Here is a 24,148-nt window from a genome sequence, read left to right as displayed (position 1 = left end):
GAAGGCACTTGGCATATAACTGGCAAATGAATGAGTGAAGGATATATACTTTTCTCCTTCCAGATTTTATATATGGATATGTTCTCATACTGTTTCAAAATAGAATACATGTCAAAAGTCAGTTAAAAATGTACAGGGAGTCTGAACAACTTGCTCAAGGCGGCTGTTATGTGTTGAACTGTGTCCCCTCCAAAAAGGATAGGCTGATGTCCTAATCTCTGGGGCCTCAGAATGTGACAGTATGTGGACACAGGGTCTTTGCAGGTATTATTAGTTAAGATGAGGTGACACTAGAGAGTGTGGGTCCCTGATCCAATATGACGGCCGTGTGAAGACAGAGGCACAGGGAGAAGGACCTGTGAGGACAGATGATTGAGGGGATATGTACACAAGTCAAGGAAGGTCAAAGACAGCCAGCCAAAAGCATCAGAAGCTGGAAGGATTCCCCTACGCGCTTCAAGGGAGTTCGGTCATGCTGACACCTTGATTGCAACTTCTAGCCTGCAGAACAGTGAGACAACACACTTCTGCTGTCTTAAGCTTGTGGTACTTGGTTAAGGCAGGCAGCCTAAGGAAACCAACAGCGGCCTTGACTTTGAATTCCTGCAAGTAGTGGGGGAGGAGTAAATGGTCACCTGAGCTTTATGACCTACAAGCTTTCAATGACTTTCCAGTTCATTTTCTGATAATGGAAAATATTTTCAAGAACATGCCCAGTCAACTCAGGAATGCTAGCAAAGTAAACAAGCACACACAAAACAACAGGTAACTGAAATTTTAATAAACCGACGTATTTACATAAAACTGCAAAAATCAACATTATAACATGGGTTTTCAAAGATTAACATTTACAATTATAGTAAAATATAGTTTCACAAAGTTAAATGTCCTTGACATTTCATTTCAGTATTAATCTTACTCTTTATAGTTTATCAAAGTGGTATTATTTCATCTTTTTTTTTAAGCATAGATGTTTTTCTTAAGTGAAATGTTAACATGGGACCCCAGTATATAAAACAGAAAGTGAAGCTGTTCTAGTTCATGTGAAGGGTTTCAGAGGGGGCCTCACACTTCCCTCAGTATCACCTCTTAGGACTTGTAGCACCCTAAGCATTGTCTGAGAACTGAGGACTGAAAATATTAACAATATACACTAAATGAGATTTCACTGACAAAGAAGAACTAGAAAGCTTATTCGGTAACCAATACTTTCAAGCCTTTGTTTTTTAACATGCTTTTCTTTGGTTTTATCACCTTAGAAAATTCCTCAAGTATTAATTATATGAATGACAGCTGTATGAAGCCAACATTGTATTTCTGATTTGCTGCATTCTCCCACCTGGTCTCCTTTTTTCTGAACATTTTTGCTGCTCCTTAATTTTATCTTTCCAAAGCATTGGTTTGATGTCTTACTACTTCTTACTTCCTATTACTTCCTTCCTACTACTTCCTTACTTCTTTTTCACCAGGAGAAGGAAATGGCAACCCATTCCAGTATTCTTGCCTGGAGAATTCAATGGACGGAAGAGCCTGGTGGGCTACAGTCCATGGGGTCACAAAGAGTCGGACATGACTGAGTGACTTGTACTTCTACACCTGGGAAATTATCTACAAGATAGATACTGCCGAATAGGATCCAATAACAATGATTTTTTAAAAAACATTTTTAAGGCAGTCTCTTGTTCACATTAACAAAAATAAAACATTTCTCATGAATAAAGCCTTAAAGTCAAGCTAATTCTTGGGATGATGAAGCATTCCAATAAAGCGAAGGGAGATTCTAAGTAAGATGGAACATCACGGGGCCTTAGGATGGACGTCTAAACAGGACAGAAAAATAAACAGTAAATGCTCAGTCTTTTCATTTGAGGTTTAGAGGAATGGCTGGGCTGTGGGAACGTGAAGGTGTGTACACAGCGATGTTGATTAAAGAATGGTAAGAAGGTTGCACTGGACCCCAGTGGGCACAGGGCCACAGGGAAGCATCTGTTTAAGGCAACGTGTGTGAGAGTTATTTACAGGCCATGACCTTGGGTTAGCTGGCTGGACTTGCTCATTAAGGTCCTTTCTTTGAGACTTATTCTAGGTAGATTATTCACTCCACAAACACGTCTGTTATTTCACAAACACTAGTGCAGTGCTTACAAACATTAACTCAGTTCATCCTCATAACAACCCTGTGAGGTAGGTACTATAATTTGCCCCATTGTACAGACGAGGAAATGGACACAGGCCGGTTAAGCAACTTGCCCATGGTCATAAGGCTTGAAAATGTTGATCTCAGATTCAAAGCCCTTTCAAGAGAAGAAATGACATCTTTGGCTAGGATGAGACATTTGTCCTAAGAAGTCCCGGGAACCGGCCTCAGTCAAAAAGGAAAGAGCAGCACCAGGACCGATGACTTCCCTCGATCGTCGCTCCACAAGGACACAGTATCTGAATCAATCTGAACAACATAAACGCCATTTGTACACAGGTGAATCCAGAATTTCTTCCACTCTCAGTAAAGGCCCTTAGTAAATTAGAATTTGTTTTGAAATGTCTGAAATGCAATCGCAAACTGTCTTAACGTGACATACCAGCTAAACCAACCAGAAGCCTATTCATGAGGCATTTGCTTCTCGATCACAGACACCAGCATAAAAAAAGATAGTAAATAAATATTAAGCATGATATAAAAAAGTGGTTTCAAATAAGTTTTAAGAATAATCCTGTACATCCCAATTCATTACTTTATCATATTCTTGAATCCTTTGCTTTATGTGAGAAAGTTTATTCTTCAGATAATCACAGCGTTCTTTTTTTTCTAGAAATGTAGGATCCTGGAAAAGAAACATAGCTGTTATCCCAGCCACTGGCTTCCTCAGTGAAAACCACAGAAACACACATTATCACCCAGAAAACGGCCTCTCATGGTAGATTTCAAAATCTGCCCAACAAGAATAATAGGAAGTTCTCTACGTGTACTTCAGTAGATTTTGTTTTTTAGAACAGCTTTTGGTTCACAGCAAAACTGAGTCAGAAGTAGAGCGCTGACGTGCCCTTAACTTGAGTAGTTTAGAACACATTAAAGAGTAAACCATGGATTAACAAAAGCACTCCCCAGCCTCTACTGAGTTGTGCAATTAAGTTAGGGATGGAATTAGAAACCTGTAGAAGAACCTAAATCTTTGTGAATGAATGTGGGTAAAGAGCTCCGTCCGGGGGCTCATCTCCCTGGGTTCCTAAAGCCCGACACAGCAGACTGTATTCAGGACAGAGAGGAGACCAAAGGGCGCCCAGCAGTCATCCACGGTTCCTAACAAGTAGCATCTTAAGAAACACAAAACAAGAACGACATTAGCTGCAACCATCTGAACTCTGTCAGTCGCCACCACTGTACCTGGATAAGGCTACACCATAAGAAGGAAATGGTTTTACTCACATTCTTTTTTTTCTTAAACTCTTGGTGGATTCTTGAAATTCTCTCGTGTTCCTAAAAATAATATATCATATACGTGAATGAAAATACTTGCAGTTACTCAGACTGTATCTCAAGAGGACGTCCCTGGTGGTCCAGTGGTTAAGAATCTGCCTACCAATGCAGGGGGACATGGGTTCGATCCCTGGTCTGGGAAGATCCCACATGCCGCAAAGAGCAACTAAGCCCGTGTGCCACAACTACTGAGCCTGAGTGCTGTAAGTACTGAAGCCCGGTGCCCGAGAGCCCGTGCTCTGCAACAAGAGAAGCCACTGAAATGAGAAGCCTGCGCATCGCAACTGGAGAGTAAGCCCCCGCTCGCCGGAACTAGAGAAAGCCCGCAGGCAACAACCAAGATCCAGCACAGCGAGGGAAAAAAAAAAAGAATGTCTCAATAGCACACTGGCCACTGAGTACTGAGCACACACTGGGAGATGAACAAGCCTGTCTGGCAGACTCCTGCCCAGCAAAGTTCAGCCTGTGGCCCAGAAGTTCACTTTCGTGATACAATTAATATCTCCACTTTGGATAAGGCCTGGAGGAGACACTGAGGCTAACTGCGGCCCTGTTGTTTGGCTACTCACTTGCCAAGCCGTGGTAAAAACCAGAGGAAATGACCATTGTCCATACTCTGTGGGATTATCACCCAGTCTCTCTGTGCCTGCGGTAATCAGGACCCTCCCACCCCGCCAACTGCAGACCCACCCGCCTGAGCCCTGTTCACTCATACAAAGCCTACAGACCCGAGACCACTGGGCCTGGGCTTCAAGACTGCACAAGACAGTCGGGTTTCTCAGCATCTGTCTGTCAGCCAGCCTGCTATTCCCAGCCTGCGCTGATCCAGATGCCTGGCGCCTGCTCCTCCCTTCCTTGTCTAAACTTGGTCACCCTTCTTGGAACTGTGGACCGTGCCCGTTCACCCAATGGTACTAACTGATCCTGGACCTGTCTTATGTGCTGGACTCCTCCTGGCTCCTGGTACAGGTGTCTCTTAGCCAACACCTTTCCATCACTCCAAGACTGGGAAAATGGCTTGGAGAGCTCATAATTATAACTCATTTAAATGTATGTGTAAAAGTCTGGTCAAAACAAAGATGCCCAACTAATAGAGGTCTCAGGAGAAGAATATGCATATCTACATATAAAATATGCATGTGTGTGCTAAGTTGCTTCAGTCGTGTCCAACTCTTTGCAAACCTATGGACTGCAGTCCTCCAGGCTCCTCTGTCCATGGGATTCTCTAGACAAGAACACTGGAGTGGGTTGCCATGCCCTCCTCCAGGGGATCTTCCCGACCCAGGGGTTGAAGCTGTGACTCTTTATGTCTCCTCCTTTGGCAGGAGGGTTCTTTACCACTAGTGCCACCAGGAAAGCCCCATATAATATGGATATATACTCTATATACATACATTCAACATTTATTAAAAAATGCTGTATGAGTTTTAAAAATTTCAATGACACAAGTGGTAGATTAGATTAATACATTCTCTTTATAAAGGATAAATGTTCCTTTACATGTGTGTGTTCCTTTACACACAAATGTGCATAGCAGCATTATTTATAACAGCCAAAACATAGAAATAATCCACTGTCCGTTGTCTGATAAATGGATAAAGAAACTGTGGTATATTCATACGAAGGAATATTATTATTCCACCACAAAAAGTAATGAGGTATTGATTTCTGACCCAGCACCGATGAACCTTGAAAACATGAGGCTAAACAAAAGAAGCCAGACATTGGAGGCCAATTCCCAGGTGCCGCAGTGGTAAAGAACCTGCCAATGCAGGAGATGTGCATTTGATCCCTGGGTTCAGAAGAGCCCCTGCAGGAGGAAATGGCAACCCACTTCAGCAAACTTGCCTGAAAAATTCTGTGGACAGAGGAGCCTGGTGGGGTGCAGTCCATGGGGTGGCAAAGAGTTGCACACAACTGAGTGCCAGAGCATGCACACACACTTTATTGCTGCATTTACATGAAGTGTTCAAAATAAGCAAATTCACACAGGCAGAAAGCGCTAGTAGTTGTCAGTGCTTGGATAGAGGGGAAGTGGGGAATTAGTACTAAGTGGTATGGGTTATTTTTTTTGGAGGGGTGATAAAAGTGTTCTGGAATTAGAGTGGTAATGGTTACACAACTTTGTGAATATATTAGAGCCTACCAGGGAGTTTCCTGACAGTCCAGTGATTAGGACTCTGGGCTTTCACTGCTGAGGGAGTGGGTTCAATCCCTGATCAGGGAAACTGGGATCTTGCAGGTTGTTTGGCATAGCCAAAAAACCCCACAAAAACCCAAACAAACAAACAAAAAAATGAAACCACTGAATTGACACTTAAAAGCAATGAATTTATGTTATGTGAATTATATTTCAATGAAAGAAATGCACGTCAGGTAAAAAAAAATGCCATTGATTATAAGGGCATCCTCATTTCCCAGATATTAAAATGTGAACAAGACAAAACATTAGAGAAAAAGCATGAGTCTCCTATGACTGCCGTCTCCACCTCAGTTTTCCTTTCTGCCATAACCACGGTCATCGGTCTGAAGCACAAGCCCTGCAGCTCACATGTGCAGCCTCAGATCCACTCTCCATCCTTACCCGCTGTGCTCCCTGGGCCTGGGGTGCTAACTGCTCAGCTGAGACTTACCATGGAGAATGCATGGCCACTGGTGGCTCCTCTACACTCTGTCCACCATTTGTGAATAAACCCTCCTCAAATTATCTTAGTTTGAGTGTGCTGTCTCTTTGGACCCTAATTGACTCAGTGTGTACTTTAGGCAAATTTATATTTTACTTAAGTAGGAAAATAAAATACTGTTTAACAATTGAAAGCAAAAGACATTAAATGATATATTTTGAATTGTCAGCCTGGCGATCTCAAGTGGCTTCCCCAGACAGCAGGTGTATACGGTTGTGCCTTCTCTATATTTCGGACAAAGTCAGAATCCATCCTTCCTCTACCGGAACCCCTCCCCAACAGTGCAGGCCTCACCTGCTGGTTTTCTGAATGACGCGGCAATCTGCTCATCACGGCATCCAGCTCATCAAACTTCCTCAGGACGGCCTGAACTTCTGCGGAGAGCTCTTTGTACTCTGCAAACTGGTCCTGGAACACAGCTTTATAGCGTTCTCGCTCATCACCTGTCTGAATCATAGGGTATTTCCTGAGGAAAAAAAATAAACCAAAGTTGAAGTGTGGCCAAGACGGTGGAGTAGGAAGATCCTGAGCTCACCTCCTTCCATGGCCATGGCAAAATGACAACTATTTATAGAGCAACTATTGATGAGAGAGACCAGAAGACTAGCAGAAGGTATCTTCTACAACTAAAGAAGCAACCACAACAGGATGGGTAGGAGGGCAGAATACAGTATAAGTCAAGACCCATACCCCTGGATGGGCAACCCACAAATGGGAGGTTAACTACAATTGCAGAAGGTCTGCTCAAGGAGTGAGGTGTCTGAGCCCCACACTGGGCTCCTCTGTACTGGGAAGACAAGGCCCCAGAATATTTGGTGTTGAAGGTCAGCGAGCCTTACTTTCGGGAGACTCTGAGGGCTGTGGCAAATAGTCTCTACCCTTAAAAGACACACACAAAATCTCACACACTCCGGGATCCAGAGCAGAAGTAGTAAGTTGAAAGACATCTTGGTCAGACCCACTGCTGATCCTGAAGAGCCTCTCAGAGAGGCAAGAGGCAACTAGAATTCACCCTGAGGACACAGTCACTAACAGCAGCTATTCTGTGCAGCTTGTTCGACCATGCAGACACTGGTGCCATTGAGCGCCATTCTGTAACCCTCTCTCTGGCTTACTGGCACAGGGACCAGGCCCTGCCCACCAGCCTGTGAGCAGCAGTACGGGGATGCCCAGCCCAGCAGCTAGCCAGGTGGGGTCACAGTACCACTCACTAGGGGGCCAGGTGGGCCCGTCCACCAGAAGATCAACACCAGCTCTGGGACCCCTAGACCCTGTAGCCAGAGACCCCAGGACTCAGCTCTGCCTACCTGTGGGCCAGCACTAGCCCCAGCAGCTGGCCCTATTGGTGGGTGCACACCAACTCCAGGACCCTGACCCTGGGACCTGGCGCCACCCCACCAGCTGACTGGCACTACCTTTGGGATCCCTTGGGCCCCAGCTTTCCCATTGGCAGGCTGAAGTCATGGGACTAACCCCCACCCCAACCTTTCCCCTGGCCAGACCCTGGCATACCCAGCAGCACCAGAAGACCAACCTCAGCTCTGAGACACTTTGGGCCCCAAAGCCAGCTGCCCTGGGGCCAGACACCAGCTTTGAGACACCCTGGACCCCACAGCCAGACATGCCAGGAACTGGCCTCACTCAAGCAGGCTGACCCTAGATTTGGGCTCCCCAGGCCTGCAACCACCAACCCTGGAAACCAGCTCTGCCCATCTGTGGACCAACACTAACCCCAGGACCCCCCAGGACTTCACAGGCATCAACCTTATGACCCAGCTCCACCCACCAGTGGCCAGCAACCTCCACACAGGGCCAGGCCTGGCAACAGGACTAGGAGGCAGCCACGCCTATCAGACCCTCTGTGGCAGTCAGCCTGCCGGAACAGCAGGACCCATGCAGCCGACACAGAGGACGCGGCTAGAGCAGGCAGCACTGGCGACTAGAAGGGAGTGCACCGGGGGGACACATGGACATCCTATACAGAAAGCCAATACTTCAAGGTCAAGAAACAAAACCAACCAACCAAATACACAGAAATAAAAACAGCACATTAGGCAAAATTAAGCTACAGGAAATTATGTTCCAAATGAAGAAAGATAAAACTCCAGAGAACCAAGTAAAGTGGAAATAAGCAAACTACCTGATTACACTCATAAAGATGTTCAAAGAACTCAGGTGAAGAGTGGATGAACAGGGTGAGAAGTTAGAAGTTTCAAACAAAGAGTGAAAAAAATAAAAAGGACACCAAGCACAGCTGAAGAATACAATAACTGAAATGAAAACTCTACCAAAAAGGAATCAATAGTAGATAAGATGATACACAGCAACAGATCAGCAAACTGGAGGACAGGGCAATGGAAATCACTCACTGGAACCGAAAAATGATTTAACAAAAAAATGTGAGAACAGTTTAGGAGACCTCTGGGGCAACATCATGAACACTAACATTCACATTATAAGGTCCCAGAAGGAGAACAGACAGAGAAAGTGACAGAGGAAATATTTAGAGACATAAGAGCTAAAAGCTTCTCTAGCCTGGGCAACAAAGGAAAAGCAACACTTGATCACAAGGGAACTGGCACAGGCTATCACATGACATTTCAGTAGAAACTCTATAGGCCAGGAGGGAGTGATAGAAACTATTCAAAGTGATGATAGGGAAACATCTACAACCAAGAAATATTCTACCTGGTAAGGCTTTCATTCAGATATGATGGAGAGATCAAAAATTTTACAGACAAAAACAAAAAACAAAAAATTTTACGGGCAAGCTGAAGATAAGATTTAGTACCACCAAACTAGCTTTATATGAAATGTTAAAGGAACTTCTTTAAGTAGAAAAGGCCACAATTAGAAACCTGAAAATTAAAAAAAGAAAAATCTTACTGGTAAAGGCAAATATACAGTAAAGGTAGTAAATCAGCCCTGTATAAAGCTAGTAGGAAGGTTAAAAGACAAAAGCCGGAAAACCATCTATGTCACCTGTAAGTAGCGGTTGCCAGAGAGGAGAGAGGTGGGGGAGAACAAAGAAATTGGTAAAGAAGATTAACACGTAAAAACTTTCAGCTGCAAAATAAATGAGTCATAGGTACGACATGTCCAATGCAGGGAATATAGTCAATAACTATGTAGTATCTTTGTATGATGACAGATGATAACAGACTTATCCTGGGGATGACTTTGAAAAGTATAGAAATATTGTATCATTATGTTGTGTTCCAGGAACTAACATACTGTTGAAGGTCAATTATGCTTCAAAAACAAACTCACAGAAAAAGAGATGAGATTTGTGGTTACCAGAGGCGGGGGTAGGGGAAGAGGAAGTTTAGGGAGAGAAAACTGGATGAAGATCATCAAAACCTACGAACTTTCAGCTATGAGATAAATAAGTATTAGAGATGCAATGTACAACATAATAAACACGATTAACACTGCTGTATGTTATATATGAAAATTATTAAAAGAGTAAATCCCAAGAGTTCTCATCACAAGGAAAAATTTTTTTCCACTTCTTTAATTTTGTATCTATATGAGAGGATGGATGTTCACTAAACCTACTGTGATAATCATTTTATGATGCATGTAAGTTCATGATTTCATTACTGTACACAGTAAACATAACCAGTGCTGTAAATCAATTATATCTCAAAACTGGAAGAAAAGAGAATCAAAGTGATAACTTTCCCATTCAACCAAGAGGAACAGGAAATCAGCTTACTACCTTATTCCTCAATGACCACACTGCACCTTCAATTCAATATACTACCTCTCAGGAAACAAACTGTTCAAATATAATTGACTTTAAGCAGAGTATTAACTTGAAGATGAACAGAAAAATGAAATTCCAAATGGAACCTCGCTATCTCTACCTTGAAGAAAGGTAGATACTCACGCCACGTAGTCTGGCATCACGATGGGTTTTGGGATGTGGCCCGGGGGAATAGGTCCACTCAGCAGTTCAGGTTTCATTTTTGTTGCTCTCAGTTCTTTACAATTAACTTCTTGGTCTCTCTGTCTCTCACAGCTGGTGGCCATGTCGCACTGCAGTCAGAGGGAAAAAGAGGATTTATTTATAAACAAAAGCAAAAAACAGCAAAAAAATCTCAACTTCATTCTTAGAGGAATAAAGACCCAGCACAGTCAAAAATAAATGAATAGTAATTTAAAAAAATCTAGTCTCATTAAAAAAAAAAAAGGAATAGAGTGCTTGGGGGCCCCACTGGGCAGTGCCCAGAATACCAAGCAGGCTGGAGAGACTGGTGGATTCCAGGACAGGGGTTTCCACATTACAAAAAAAGGAGTAAGGTTCAGAGAGATTCAGTGAATTCAAGGTCTCACAGCTATGAAGTGAAAAGCAACGATGAAGACCCAGCCCTTTCTAGCTAAGACTGTGCTCTCACTGCTGAAAGCCCGGGTCCTGTGAGTTGCATGGCACAGTCAAAGAAAAAAACCCCAAAGTTCCTCAAAAACAGCACCTTTTGACTTTTGGGTTCTTTAAATGAATAACAGGAGGAAATCAGTTTACTTAAATGTATATCACTCAATCCTAAAGCTCCCTGAAGTTCTGGTTGCGGTGCTGTGCTTCGTTGCTCAGTCATGTCCAACTCTTTGTGACCCCATGGACTGTAGTCCACCAGGCTCCTCTGTCAATGGGGATTCTCCAGGCAATAACACTGGAGTGGGTTGCCATTTCCTACTCCAGGGGATCTTCCAACCCAGGGATCAAACCCAGCTCTCCCACATTATGGGCGTATTCTTTTTTTTTTTTGGTAATTAATTTATTTTTTATTGGAGGCAAATTATTTTACAATATTATATTGGTTGGTATTGCCATACATTGACATGAATTCGCCCCGGGTTCACATAAGTTCCCGCTATGGGCGTATTCTTTAATCACTGAGCCACCAGGGAAGCCCAAGCAGCACACAAGAAATGAGGCTGTGATAGGCGGAGGTGGGCAAAGGCATACTGCTTTCCGTGACATAGAAGAAAGCTTCCTCCCCTCCGCCCTTGGGTCTTCAGTCCGTGCTTGCTGAATAAAACTCCATGAACTAATTGAGAATGGCTGGGGAGGGACCCTAGTCTATTGAAAACAAAATATAAAACGGGAATTTAAAACCTTGCTCTTTACCTGGTCAGTCAGGTTTGAAAACCCTTTGTTTCCTGATTTCTCTATCTCTCAGAGGCTGCCTTTGAGGTCTCATTTAACATTAGCTCACGCTAAAAACCTTGGACTGCAAGGAGATCCAACCAGTCCATTCTAAAGGAGATCAATCCTGGGTGTTCACTGGAAGGACTGATGCTAAAGCTGAAACTGCAATACTTTGGCCACCTCATGTGACGAGTTGACTCACTGGAAAAGACTCTGATGCTGGGAAAGGTTGGGGGCAGGAGGAGAAGGGGTCGACAGAGAATGAGATGGATGGATGGCATCACCAACTTGACGGACATGAGGTTGAGTGAACTCTGGGAGTTGGTGGTAGACAGGGTGGTCTGGCGTGCTGTGATTCATGGGGTTGCAAAGAGTCGGACACGACTGAGCAACTGAACTGAACTGAAAAACCTCCAACTGTTAACTCACCAAATAGTGCAGCCCATGGATAAGCCCAGATTAGATGTGGAGGCTGCTAACTCGCCCTGGGGGAGGGCTACCGAGAGGGGAAGCCTGCACCCGGGCTAGGCGGAAGGGGAACCAGGGCTCCTTTGCAGAAACGATGCCCAGCCACAGCCCCAAACAGCAGGAATGCGAGTGGAGAGCAGAAAACCCAGAGGAAACGAGATCAAAGACTATTTTAGGAAACCTATTCTGAGGTTAGCATCTATTCCGCTTTGTTCCTCGCTGGTCAGAAGGCCACTTCTTCATCCTATTGAATTCTTTAATGCTTAAACTTGAAAATCCAACATGGTATTAAAATCAGGGGAAATTTTTTGGCTTAAGTAAGTGAATTTCCATTTCACGGTGTCCCTTTTTAGCTTCTAAATATTTAACAACCCGTTTTCCCCCAGAGCTGCCTGAGAAGCGTCCAGGGAGCACACTGACCCCCTTGGTCAGCAGCCCTGGGGCAGACTCAGATTGCATGGTCAAAATCACGAATTCTACCCAGGTAGTCACGCTGGACAGACGGGTCAGTGTGAGGCTCCCCCTTCAGTCAGTCAGTCAGTTCAGTCGCTCAGTCGTTTCCGACTCTTTGCGACCCCATGGACTGCAGCACACCAGGCTTTTCCGTCCATCACCAACTCGTGGAGCTAGCTCAAACTCATGGCCATCGAGTCGGTGATGCCATCCAACCATCTCATCCTCTGTCGTCCCCTTCTTCTCCTGCCTTCAATCTTTCCCAGCCTCAGGGTCTTTGCCAGTGAGTCGGTTCTTCGCATAAGGTGGCCAAAGTATTGGAGTTTCAGTTCACCATCAGTCCTTCCAATGAATATTCAGGACTGATTTCCTTTAGGATTGACTGGTTGGATCTCCTTGCAGCCCAGCGGACTCTCAAGAGTCTTCTCCAACACCACAATTCAAAAGCATTAATTCTTCGGTGCTCAGTTTTCTTTATAGTACAACTCTCACATCCATACATGACTAATGGAAAAACCATAGCTTTGACTAAACAGACCTTTGTTGGCAAAGTAAAGTCTCTGCTTTTTAATATGCTATCTGGGTTGGTTGTAGCTTTTCTTCCAAGGAGCAAGTGTCTTTTAATTTCATGGCTGCAGTCACCAAGTTTTTTCAAGCCGAAGCTATTCATTTTCCTTACTTGCCCATCCCTAATTCCAAGATTCACCTTTTAATATAAAAAGGAGTTCTAGGAAATCATAATATTTCCACACAGACTATCTCACCTGCTTTACATTTTCCCCCATTTTTATGCTCTTAACATTTTCTTTCACTCTTTTTGGGTAAACCACACTGATCATCAGTTCAGAAAATCACCTGGGGAAAAAAATCTAGAACTAGACATGAGACAAAAATGAAAACCTCTTCAGGCTTTCACAGGAAGTAAGTTAGTTGGGCTCCAGCCCTGGGACACACCACTCTCAAATAGTACTCCAGATTACAAACACATGGCCCCAGATTTTATGACCTTTCTCTGCATCTAGCAAAAACTAGTCTTGTCACAGAAAAGCTTTGCTGTGAGGCAAGAGAAAGCAATTAAGCCTGCAGTAAGTAATGTTATGGATATAATTACCAAGCTTTTCAAATAAAAAATGGGCTGGAGGAATACACTGTCAAGTTAGAAATGGGGAGAGTCAGATATGTGTTTCGGGTGCTTTTGTTCAATTTCTGACTGTCCCTCCCTGTAAGTGTATTTGATGTTATGATGCACAGACTCCAATCCCAAACCCACACTATTACTTTTTATGCCCAGATTAGATTTAAAAATTTTATTTATTTATTTGGCTGCATCAGATCTTAGTTGCAGCATGTGGGATCTAGTTCCCTGACCAGGGATTGAACCCAGACCCCCTACATTGGGAATGTGGAGTCTTAGCCACTGGACCACCAGGGAGCTTCTCCAGGTTAGATTTTGACTTTTCTAGTTTAGAAATCTGCTCAACACTTAAGGACTTAGAACTTCTTTCTGTAGAAAACTGATGATCCACTTAGCTTACTCTGAATTGTTAGTCACTGAGTTAGCCACAAGTCTAACTGAAATGTATATCCTGACACAATTAATGTTGAATAAATAAGCGAAAATTTAAAAAGGGAATCAGGAAGTTAAAACAAAGTACAATTAAAAAACAACCAAAATGCCCCCCCAACACACAAAGCAGTATTGCTCTAATTCTATGAACAAGGTGGTTTAAACTGTAGAGGTTTGTAACCACTACAGTGTCCTGTGAGAGAGAAACTCTTCAATATTCTATAGATCAGCTATTAATATTAATACCAGTCTCACTTATCCCCATGGGTGGTCAGTCAGGACGGGTCCGATATCCCTTGATTTCTAAAGATTTATGGATCTCTAGGAAAACCACAGCAAGGCTCAGTTGTAATTCAGATGACTTCATATACGTGTCAATCATTTAACGCAACTGACCGTTTAAAAACCATGGCTAATTACAGATCCTCAAAGTTGCTTTGATCAATGAATAATGCTGAATTTGAGATATTATCATTCATAAATTGATTTCCCGAGGAGATGATAAAGAAACACAAATCCGTGAGTCATTTAGCTTTGTACTCTTGCTTGCTTGCTCTCACACGCACACCACACACTCTACTAATCTTAGTGCTTGTCACTAGATCTGTAAGCCCCTGGGAAATGGAGACAATGTTCCTTGTCGTGTCCCTATCACTGGCCCACAACCTGTCACGTGTTTGTCCAGTGCATGAATTAATGATGACACCGATGTTTTAATCATGATTGCTGAGTCAGGCTGTTGCTCATCCACTTAATAAAGTCCTTTTTTCAGCATGAACAAAATGTTTTCAAATAGTATTAATATTTGTATGTGACAACATAATTGAGAACAAAGTGAAAAAGAAACTCATCAAAGGTATTTTCAAAATGAATGCACTGAACAAAAAAGAACTTAAACTAGCAACCCAATTAAAAAAAAAACTGGACAAGATGTAAACAGACAGTTATTAGAGAAGAAAATGCAAACATATGAAAAAGGCTCAACCTCACTCCTGATAAGAGAAATGCAGATTACGACTACGTTAGTGATGTTTCTCACCTACCAGGTTGACAGAGGTTGACAAATCTCCTAACACTGTGTGGTGAGGGTGTGAGGAAGCCTGCAGTGTGCTGGGGATAGAAATTGGTAGACCTTCTACTGGGCAACCTGGCATCCAAAACAAAAATGTACATGCCTTTTGATCCAGAAACTCGCTTCTCAGAATTTCAATGTCCTTGCACATATATGAAAGGAAGTGTGTATAAGTATGTAGTCGCATGTATAAGGTTATTCCCTGAAGCACTATTTTTAATAGTGAGAGGTTGGAAACAACTCACATGTTAATATATGACCAAATGAATTACAGTCTAACCATAAAATGCAATACTCCGTAGTTAGAAACCAAGAATGCAGAAGTTTTCTATGTACTAATAAGGAAAAATCTTAGAAATACATTGTTAAGTGAAAAAAATAAGGTATATAACAGTAGGTATGGTATGCTACCATTTGTGTAAAAGGAGTAAAGCAAATAGATATCTATCTAACACACTTCTGAAAGGAAACACAGGATACTGGTAACACTGGTTGCCTCCACGGGAGAACTGGGAAACCACCGTACAGGGATGAGAAAAGATCATAAATTGATTTCATGAAGGATTTGTGAGAGATCCTTTTGCATTTTGAATTAAGGGAATATACTTCCTTTTTAAAGAAACAAATCCAAAGGTTGGATACTTAACTTTTTGCTTAGAAATAATGCCCAGGGACTTTCCTAGTGGTCTAATGATTAGGACTGCATGCTTCCACTATAGGGGCATGGGTTCAATTTCTAATCTAGGAACTAAAATCCCACATCCCATGTGGGGACCCCCCCCAAAAAAAAAAGGAAAAGAAATAATGCCCAATATCTTAAAAAAAGAACTTTTCAATGAGGCAAAATTATGATTTAAATATATATTATTATATATATACACAAATAATTATAATAACAGCATCTCAGTTAATCCTCTCAAGCAAACTTGTGAGGTAGAAATTATTATTATCTCAATTTTACAGATGAAGAAACTGAGGCCTGGGAAGGTAAGTACCTTGTCTACCGTCACAGTTAGTAAACTGTGGAATAGGGATTTCTTTCCCAACACGACAAAATTTGGCATCTGAAAGCAACATGACAAGAATAGGAAAGAAGAGAGAAGAACTGAAGACAGTGAAGAAAACGGGAGAATCGCCTTCATTTAAAAGAAAAATTAAATATATAATAAGAACCAACTATGTTCACTTGCACCTTTCATCTAATAAAATTAAAAGATACTACAAATAGCCTTGTCTGATTTGGCCCTTTTAGCATTAGAAAAAAGCTAAAAAGTCCTATTATGAACTTAATAATCAATCCTGGGTGTTCATTGGAAGGACTGATGTTAAAGCTGAAACTTCAATACTTTGGCCACCTCATGCGACGAGTTGACTCACTGGAAAAGACTATGATGCTGGGAAGGATTGGGGGCGGGAGGAGACGGGGACGAGGTGGCTGGGGGAGAGAATGAGGTGGCTGGATGGCATCACCGACTCTGTGGACATGAGTTTGAGTGAACTCTGGGAGTTGGTGATGGACAGGGAGGCCTGGCGTGCTGTGATTCACGGGGTCGCGGAGAGTCGGACACGACTGAGCGACTGAACTGACTGAGCTGAAAGCAATAGATACACATTTACAGACAAATGATCTATAAACAGACGAGAGAAAAATGACAAATCCAGAGATAAAATATGATGTGGGCTTTGTTCTTACCATTTTCCTTTTTGATGGCAATGACGGCTCACTTATCTGGAACAGAAAGAGTTAAAATGACTTTTTAGAGGTGTGTGAAGCTACTGAGCAAACAGTTTCGTCCCTTTGCATTTATAACCCAATTTCAATTTTATAGATACTGATTCTCTACAGACGGATTCCCGACTCTTTTGGCCACCTTTTGATGGACCAGTGGCGAACCAGAGGAGGAGGAATAATTGTGACTCCCTGTCAATCAGGAGCAGAGAGCAGAGCTGGCAATAAGGAGATGGTGGGGACGATTATGGAGTTGCCTTGAACTACCTAGAGATTTTATTTATTCTTGATTCTCACTACCTCACACAATTAAAGAGTTTGGGATGGTTACATTAGTAATTTTATAATTAATAGAAAAAAGCTACACGTCAATATGTCTTAACATACAGCAACATACAAACAGGCATCAGAAGTGATTCAAGTTTAATCAACCATTACACAAAGTCTTATAAAAGCAAGTTTCTGTTGAGAAAAGGAAAAGAAATAAAAGAATTATGAATGACAGCCATAATAATGTAGAATTTGAAGTGATATTAAGAACTCCATTATTATTAAATTACATAAAATTATGAGGATGTGTTTCACTATCTGATTTCACACTGATTAAATTTAAAATTCTGTACTTTGCATACACAGATGTAAAACTTAAGAATATGCTTACAATACTGAGATAAATTTGTAAACTCCAAGAAAAGTGGGTTTCAGATTTCATTACAGATTTAAATGAGCACTCTCCTCTTGCAACTGAACAATTATGCTTTTTATTAAGTCTTACCATACTAAGGGATCAAGATTGTTCTTAATGATGGGACATTTACTTTACCGAATATATTATTCTTCTTCTTTATAGAAATTCAGTAGTTGTGTCTTCTCTTATGTATTGGACAGACAATAGTGCAGCCAACGAACTATGTATTACGTTACACATCTGGGGTCTGCTTGCAACGTTACACAACAGTGACACGCCAGAGTGAGTTATCTGGTCAGAGCACGTCAGATACTGACTGAGGCCTTTGGAACTTCAGACCATTAAAAACAATGACAGCTTTGTTTTGAGAACTGTAGGTATTTAAGGAGGGAGCTAAGAGCAGAAAGAAAGAAAAAAGATGGTGAAACCCCTTACCTCCTGTTGCTCCAAGTACTCCCTGTGTCTCCGAGCCGCCTCGTGCCTCCACAACTTTAGGCAAACCAAAGCACCAATGAGATAAACAATCATGGTGACAAAGAGGAAGATCATGGCTGCTATCTGCCCTCCTTCCACCCGGCAGAATCCTGCGTTCACTGGCGTGTTAAATAACGGATAGTAGCAGAGTCCCCCTCGGTTGGTATCGTTCACGTAGACTATGGCTGCGGCCATGTACAAAATGAACAAGGAGACATTGATTCCAAATTCAGTGAGGGGCCACCAATTTGAGTCCAAGAGAATGGTCCGGTAATACATGGACATGCCGAGCACCAGGATGATGATGGTGGTCACCCAGGCCAAGCCAGCAACCACAAGGACAAAAGCGGTTTTGGGGCCACTGTAGTAATAGCCCCCATAGGTACTGCCCAGGCCACCCATGCCTCCTATGCCATAGGGCTGTGAATATCCAAACATGTTATACCACTCGCTGTCCTTGTGAATGTACGCTGTGACACAAGCGAAAACGCCGGCCCCCAGCAGCAGCTCGGCCACCCCCAGGATCCGCAGCAGGCCTGCCCACGACTTCATGTAGGAATACCTAAGGTGATACTCCTCTACCTTCTCGCTGTAGGTTCGGGCTGTGTGCGTGTGTCGGCCTAGGGATCCATAGGGATCATGAGGAAACATGGCCTCAGTCTCTTTCTGGGAATGCCAGCTGCCTTCAGACCCACCGTGAGGATCTTTGCAGGAGTTTGGGGGTGAACGATGGTTTGATCTTGTGGGCGAGGCTGGAGGTGAACACTCCACTCCATCGGAGATGTATCTGATGTCTGACACGGGCTTATCCCACTCCGGGTCCTTTTTCTTCCCTCTGAAGAAGTTCTTCCAGGACTCAGGGACAAAGCGTCTTACAGGCTTGAGATCTGGCGCTGTGGCCGGTTCCTCTGTGTCACTTGAGTAGAATTCTGGGCCGAAGGGCGGCTGTAATGGGAGAGGAGGTGGTGGCAGTGGATCAGCGCTCAAGGCTAGCTCACTGTCTCGAAGAGTCTGGAAGGTTCTTACGGTGCCATCTGGATAGTCTGAGTCCCTTGGGACCTCATCATAGTGTCTGTCCCGATTCCTGGATCTTCTGTCACTGGATGACATTTGTGATGTTCACACCTGGGGTCAGGATTAAAGTTATCACTTATGCTTAGTTATGTATCCCTTCAATGATGCTGGTTTTATTCACTTAGTAGCAAATGATCATATTCAGGAAACCAATATGATCACATCTAATCATTATGATATGCTGCTGCTGCTGCTGCTGAGTCACTTCAGTCGTGTCCGACTCTGTGTGACCCCACAGACGGAAGCCCACCAGGCTCCCCCGTCCCTGGGATTCTCCAGGCAAGAACACTGGAGTGGGTTGCCATTTCCTTCTCCAATGTGTGAAAGTGAAAAGTGAAAGTGAAGTCACTCAGTCGTGCCCGACCCTTAGCGATCCCACAGACTGCAGCCTACCAGGCTCCTCCATCCATGGGATTTTCTAGGCAAGAGTACTGGAGTGGCTTGCCATTGCCTACTCTGAATCATTATGATATAGAAAATGACAAATATGTACATTTTAAACATGTGTAACAATTACGTTAGCCAGGGATACAGATTCATTCTATGAGATTTTAAGGGCAATTAAAATCTTAAATCTTAGTTCTAGATTACAACATTTTAAAGTCAAATTTACCTATGAGCCCTATAAACAACAAAATGTAAAAAACCAAAATGAGACTAAATTTTGAGACAGGGTGCTAACACATTCCAAGCAGAGTCCTTTCCTCAAATCTCTAAATAAACATATTTAACAGTTTGAGCATACCAAAATTTGATGGGTCAGCAAATTCTTTTCACTTTCATTAGCTCGAGTCTGTTTTGGAACAGCCCACTAGAAGCAGTCTGCTAAACACATGGAGTGGAGAGCCCCTTTCCTTCCTAACTTGGGAAGTCATGTTCTGGGAGTCGCTTCTTCCACTCTAATGGGATAACGCTTGTTACTAGAAAATTGACTTCTCAGAGCCACAGCAATGGCCATGGACATCACTCTTTCCAGAGCAATTATTTAAAGGTGATTTGCTGCAGCCATGGAAAGACTCATAAAGTATCTCAGAAGTCTTGCGTGATGGTCCAGTGATTAAGAATTTGCATGCCAGTGCAGGGGACATGCGTTCAATCCCTGGTCTGTGAAGATTGCATCTGCCTGGGGCTACTAAGCCTGTGGACCACAACTACGGCGCCCAACGCTTTAACCCTGTGAGCCGCAACTACTGAGCCCAAGGGCCTAGACCTCGGCTCTGCAACAAGAAGTCACACACCGTTAACTAGAGAGCAGCCCCTGTTCACTGCAGAGAGCCCGTGCGTAGCAACAGAGACCCAATGTAGCCATAAATAAATAAGTTTTTTAGAAGGTGGTGTCTGACTCTTTGCGACCCCGTGGACTATACAGTCCATGGAATTCTCTAGGCCACAATGCTAGAGTAGGTAGCCTTTCTTTTCTCCAGGGCATCTTCCCAACCCAGGGATCAAACCCAGGTCTCCCGCATTGCAGGCAGATTATTTACCAGCTGAGCCACAAGGGAAGCCCAAAAAGCTATCCTAGAGAGTATTTAATCCATCTGAAAAATAGAAAATATGCTTTTTATCAAACTTGATGATTTCAAGAAATCAATGACCTGAACACATATGCATAAAGGAAACTATTTGCTATTATAACTACTATGTTTAAGGTACAATGCTTTTCTGCCTTAAACTGCTCATGAGTATTTACTGAAGGCTCACTGGGCACATGGTATTGTACTTGGCACTGTAAAGGTCTCAGAATTAAAGCTGGTAATCCCACCTTTATGATGTTGAACAATTTAGAAATTCCTAAGGTTTTGTTTTTACTTTGTCAAACAGAGATCTATCACTCAAACAATTATTTACCAAGTACTGGTCATGCACAAGGTTTGCTGAAGATGTATTGGTGAAAAAAGTTGATGGAAATTCTTGCCTTCGTGCAGCTTTAATTCTGGGGGTGGGGAGCAGGGATGACAGATGATAGATAAGGCAAGTGAAATAGATGCCAACGAACAAAATTAGGAAAGAGGGTAAGAAGTGCAGTGTGGATAGGATGCTATAATTTTAAATAGAGTGGCCAGGGAATTGCTCAGAGAGAACAAGACATCTGAATATAGAAACGAAGGAGATGAGAGAAGACGCCAGGCAGGTATCAGGGGAAGTGTTTCGGGCAGGTGGAACAGCTAGCGTAAAAGCCTTAAAGCGGGAGTGCCTAGCATTGTTGAGGCACGGAGGCAGCAGCATGAGGGGGTGAGTAGTAGAATTGAGGCTGTCTGAATCCTTGCTGCTATTGCTAAGTCACTTCAGTCGTGTCCGACTGTAGTGAGCCCACAGATGGCAACCCACCAAGCTGCCCCGTCCCTGGGATTCTCCAGGCAAGAACACTGGAGTGGGTTGCCATTTCCTTTTCCAGTGCATGAAAGGGAAAAGTGAAAGTGAAGTCGCTCAGTCGTGTCCGACCCTTTGTGACCCATGGACTGCAGCCCACCAGGCTCCTCCGTCCATGGGATTTTCCAGGCAAGAGTACTGGAGTAGGTTGCCATTGCTGAATCCTTAGGACTCAAAAATCATTAGAAAGGATTTAGGCTTCTATTGGGAGTGAGATGAGAAGCCACTGGAAAATTTTCAGTAGAGATCTGACATGATGTTGTTGTTATTTTTTAAAACAGGATCACTCTGTATGCTAATAGTACATTCCAGGAGAAAAGAGTGAAAAGAGGGAGGCTGGCTAGGAGGTCACTGAAATACAGTTGACCCTTGACCAACACAGGAGTTGGTAAGGTGTAGTTGTGATTCCAAATCCAGGGATTCAACCAACTGCAAACCACTCCGTACTGTATACATATTTATTGGAGAAAAAAAAAATCCCAATGGACCCTCAGAGTTCAAAGCTGTGTTGTTCAAGGGTCAGCTGTACTCCAATGGGCCATGGTGGTAGCAACAAAGATAGCAAGAAGGAGGTCGAACTCTGTACAGGAAATTAAAAATTTTAATAAAGAAACTTCCAAACACAACAAAAAGTGGGAAGAATAGTATTACAAGCCCTATGTGCCCATTAGCAACTTCAATAATTATCAACTTATCAATACTGTTTCATCTATACCTTCTCCTTTATTCGTCAATAGATTAAAGCAAATCCCAGACATCAGATCATTTTATCTACAATATTTCTACACTGCTCCAGTTTAGTCCTTGGAGGAGCAGCCTAAAGAGAGTCTAAGATACCTGTGAAAAGTTCAGGCAAAGCTAACAAGTAGGTAGGCTGCCCACAGAAGGGTATATACTACCACAGACTAAATACAATCACCTGGGTATTGAGTGGAGCTGGAGAGGTCTAAATTCTGGAGTTTTCTAAAGGGGCACTCGAATTTTAAAGAATTAACTGTGAGTCCCAACATGGTGCCCAATGAAAAGTAGGAGAAAAAATTTAGTATAGAAAATAATTTATATAAATGACAGCAATTAGCAGTATTCTTTTGGTCTTTTACCTCTTTATCTGTTTTCTAAAAGTACTTAAATTCTAAGAATGTGTAGTACTAGTACAATCCTTGAAATATTTTCCTAAAAAAAATAGAGGCAAAAGCACAACAAATAACTTTAACAAGTTTTACATATCCTTCAATATCTTTGATATACAGGCATTTAAGGGATACCAGTTTGGCAAAAATGTGCTTCACTATAACGGATCTAATTTATGCTCACTTCTAATGGCATCACCGACTTAACGGACATGAGTTTCAGCAAACTAAGGGAGACAGTGAGGAACATACATAGGGTTGCAAAGAGTGGGACGCGACTTAGCGACTGAACAGGAAGATTTGTGAAAAGTAGCTTATTTGAATTAGATCACCTTGGTGGTGGTTTGGTTTAGTCGCTAAGTCGTGTCCGACTCTTGTGGCCCCCATGGACTGTACCAAGCAAGAATACTGGAGTGGGTTGCCATTTCCTTCTCCAGGGGATCTTTCCGACCCAGGAATGAACCCAGGTCTCCTGCATTGCAGGCAGATTCTTTACTGACTGAGCTACAAGGAAAGCCTAAGATCACCTTAAAAAGTCAAAATTCCAAATTTGAATAAATGTGTAATAGCAAATTATGTGATTTTAGAAGGGTCCAGCCAGTTATATTTTTACACTTCAGTATCTGGATACCCCTAGCATCTTTCAGGGTCTCACGGAGCGTCGTTAGAATCAGCATGCTGAGGCAGAGCGAGTTTTTGTTCTGATCAAGCCCCCGGGCCCTTACTTCATTCGGGCCCTGATTTCTTTCGGTCTGCACACACCATAGCGGTGATTAGTAGAAACGGTCCTCCCAGGAAAGTCTTACAGGAATCCGGTTGGTCACCTTCACACCACAGAATCACCACTTGGCTGGCTTTCAAGTTACGCTGGGCCCCAGACACGGGCGGGTTTTACGGACCACTGGCTTCCAGTGGAAAGGGAACTGCGCTGTGAACTCGGGGACAGTTGCAAGCATCCTTGTCGGGGTCCCTGCACAGGCCGCGGCTCGTCGCTCCGCCCCCGCCCCACCTATCCCGTTCGGTCTTCAGCCCTGCACCCCCAGGGACGCGTCTCGGCGTCGGAGTGAAAAGGCACTCTCCGTCTTTCAAGATTCCGCCCCAAAGCGGCCGGAACTAACTTGGGCCGGACCAGCCCAGGTCAGGATAACCCTGCGCCCGGAAGCGCCGCGGGTTCCTGGCCGGGGGTGGGGCGCGTCTCGCCCGGCACCTGTCTGCCGCATGAAACCCGGCTGGCCGAGGGGCCCTCCTGCTTCCCAGGCCCCAGCTCTCCCCGGGGCCCGCACCCCTTACCGCGCCGGCGGCCTGCCTCGGCCGAAGGTAGTGGCGGGCGGCCCAGCAAGCGCGCGCCCAGGACGCTCAGAGGGGCCTACCCCGCGTCGCGCACCTGCCTGGGGTCCGCGGGCCCCTGCCCGCCCGCTCCCGGTCACGTGGGCCCCACCCCTTGGGCCCAGCTCACCTGAGCGGCCACCTGCCAAAGCGCCCTCGCCGCCCGCGGCTCTGAAACCCAGATCGGGCTCCTGGGGCGGGGCCGGGCTGAGCTTCGCCCCGCCCGGCTTTGTCAGGCCCGGACTCCCGCCTGGGGCCTGGGCGGGTCGGTGTCCCCCACCCTCCCCACCCACACCTTATAGCAATAGCTTCGGATCTGGCTCCGCTGGGAGAGCTCTGGAAAGGTCTTTAAAAGAAAAAGAAAAGAAAGTGAAGTCGCTCAATCGTGTCCGACTCTTTGCGACCCTACGGACTGTAGCCTACCAGGCTCCTCCGTCTATGAGATTTTCCAGGCAAGAATACTGGAGTGGGGTGCCATTGGATTAA

The 24,148-nt window shown here is 43.9% G+C and overlaps 1 protein-coding gene across 3 annotated transcripts; it reads right to left on the bottom strand.

Annotated features, from left to right (window-relative positions):
• Window positions 1-760: 760 nt before the first annotated feature.
• MARVELD2 (MARVEL domain containing 2) lies at window positions 761-23,858 on the bottom strand. 3 transcript variants are annotated; one of them, XM_088827743.1, is made up of 7 exons: window positions 23,793-23,858; window positions 17,724-18,887; window positions 16,565-16,600; window positions 10,052-10,200; window positions 6,454-6,625; window positions 3,425-3,475; window positions 761-3,312 (listed from the first exon to the last, which is right to left on the bottom strand). In XM_088827743.1, the coding sequence occupies exons 2-7, from the start codon at window positions 18,870-18,872 to the stop codon at window positions 3,286-3,288; spliced, it is 1,584 nt and encodes a 527-aa protein (XP_088683869.1). In that variant the 5' UTR covers window positions 18,873-18,887; window positions 23,793-23,858; the 3' UTR covers window positions 761-3,285. The 3 variants fall into 3 exon arrangements, with proteins under 3 accessions (XP_088683869.1, XP_055277888.2, XP_055277889.2); XM_055421913.2 differs by having other exon boundaries at window positions 761-2,822; XM_055421914.2 differs by lacking the exon at window positions 23,793-23,858 and adding an exon at window positions 23,627-23,757 and having other exon boundaries at window positions 761-2,822.
• Between the last annotated feature and the right edge of the window lie 290 nt (window positions 23,859-24,148).

This window comes from Moschus berezovskii, chromosome 18 (assembly GCF_049115385.1).
Source record: "Moschus berezovskii isolate FMDL1 chromosome 18, NW_MosBer_1.0, whole genome shotgun sequence".
NCBI classification, from domain to species: Eukaryota; Metazoa; Chordata; class Mammalia; order Artiodactyla; family Moschidae; genus Moschus; species Moschus berezovskii.
This window is presented reverse-complemented; position numbering and strand designations above follow the sequence as displayed.

Bases quoted from the DNA above. Each gene is read 5' to 3' on its own strand.
- MARVELD2 (XM_055421913.2), bottom strand. From the start codon at position 18,872: ATGTCATCCAGTGACAGAAGATCCAGGAATCGGGACAGACACTATGAT. The intron at 16,601-17,723 runs GTAAGGGGTTTC...TTTCTGTTCCAG, and splicing joins AGTACTTGGAGCAACAGGAG to ATAAGTGAGCCGTCATTGCC. The intron at 2,823-3,424 runs GTGAGTAAAACC...TTTCTTTTCCAG, and splicing joins AGTTTAAGAAAAAAAAGAAT to GATCCTACATTTCTAGAAAA.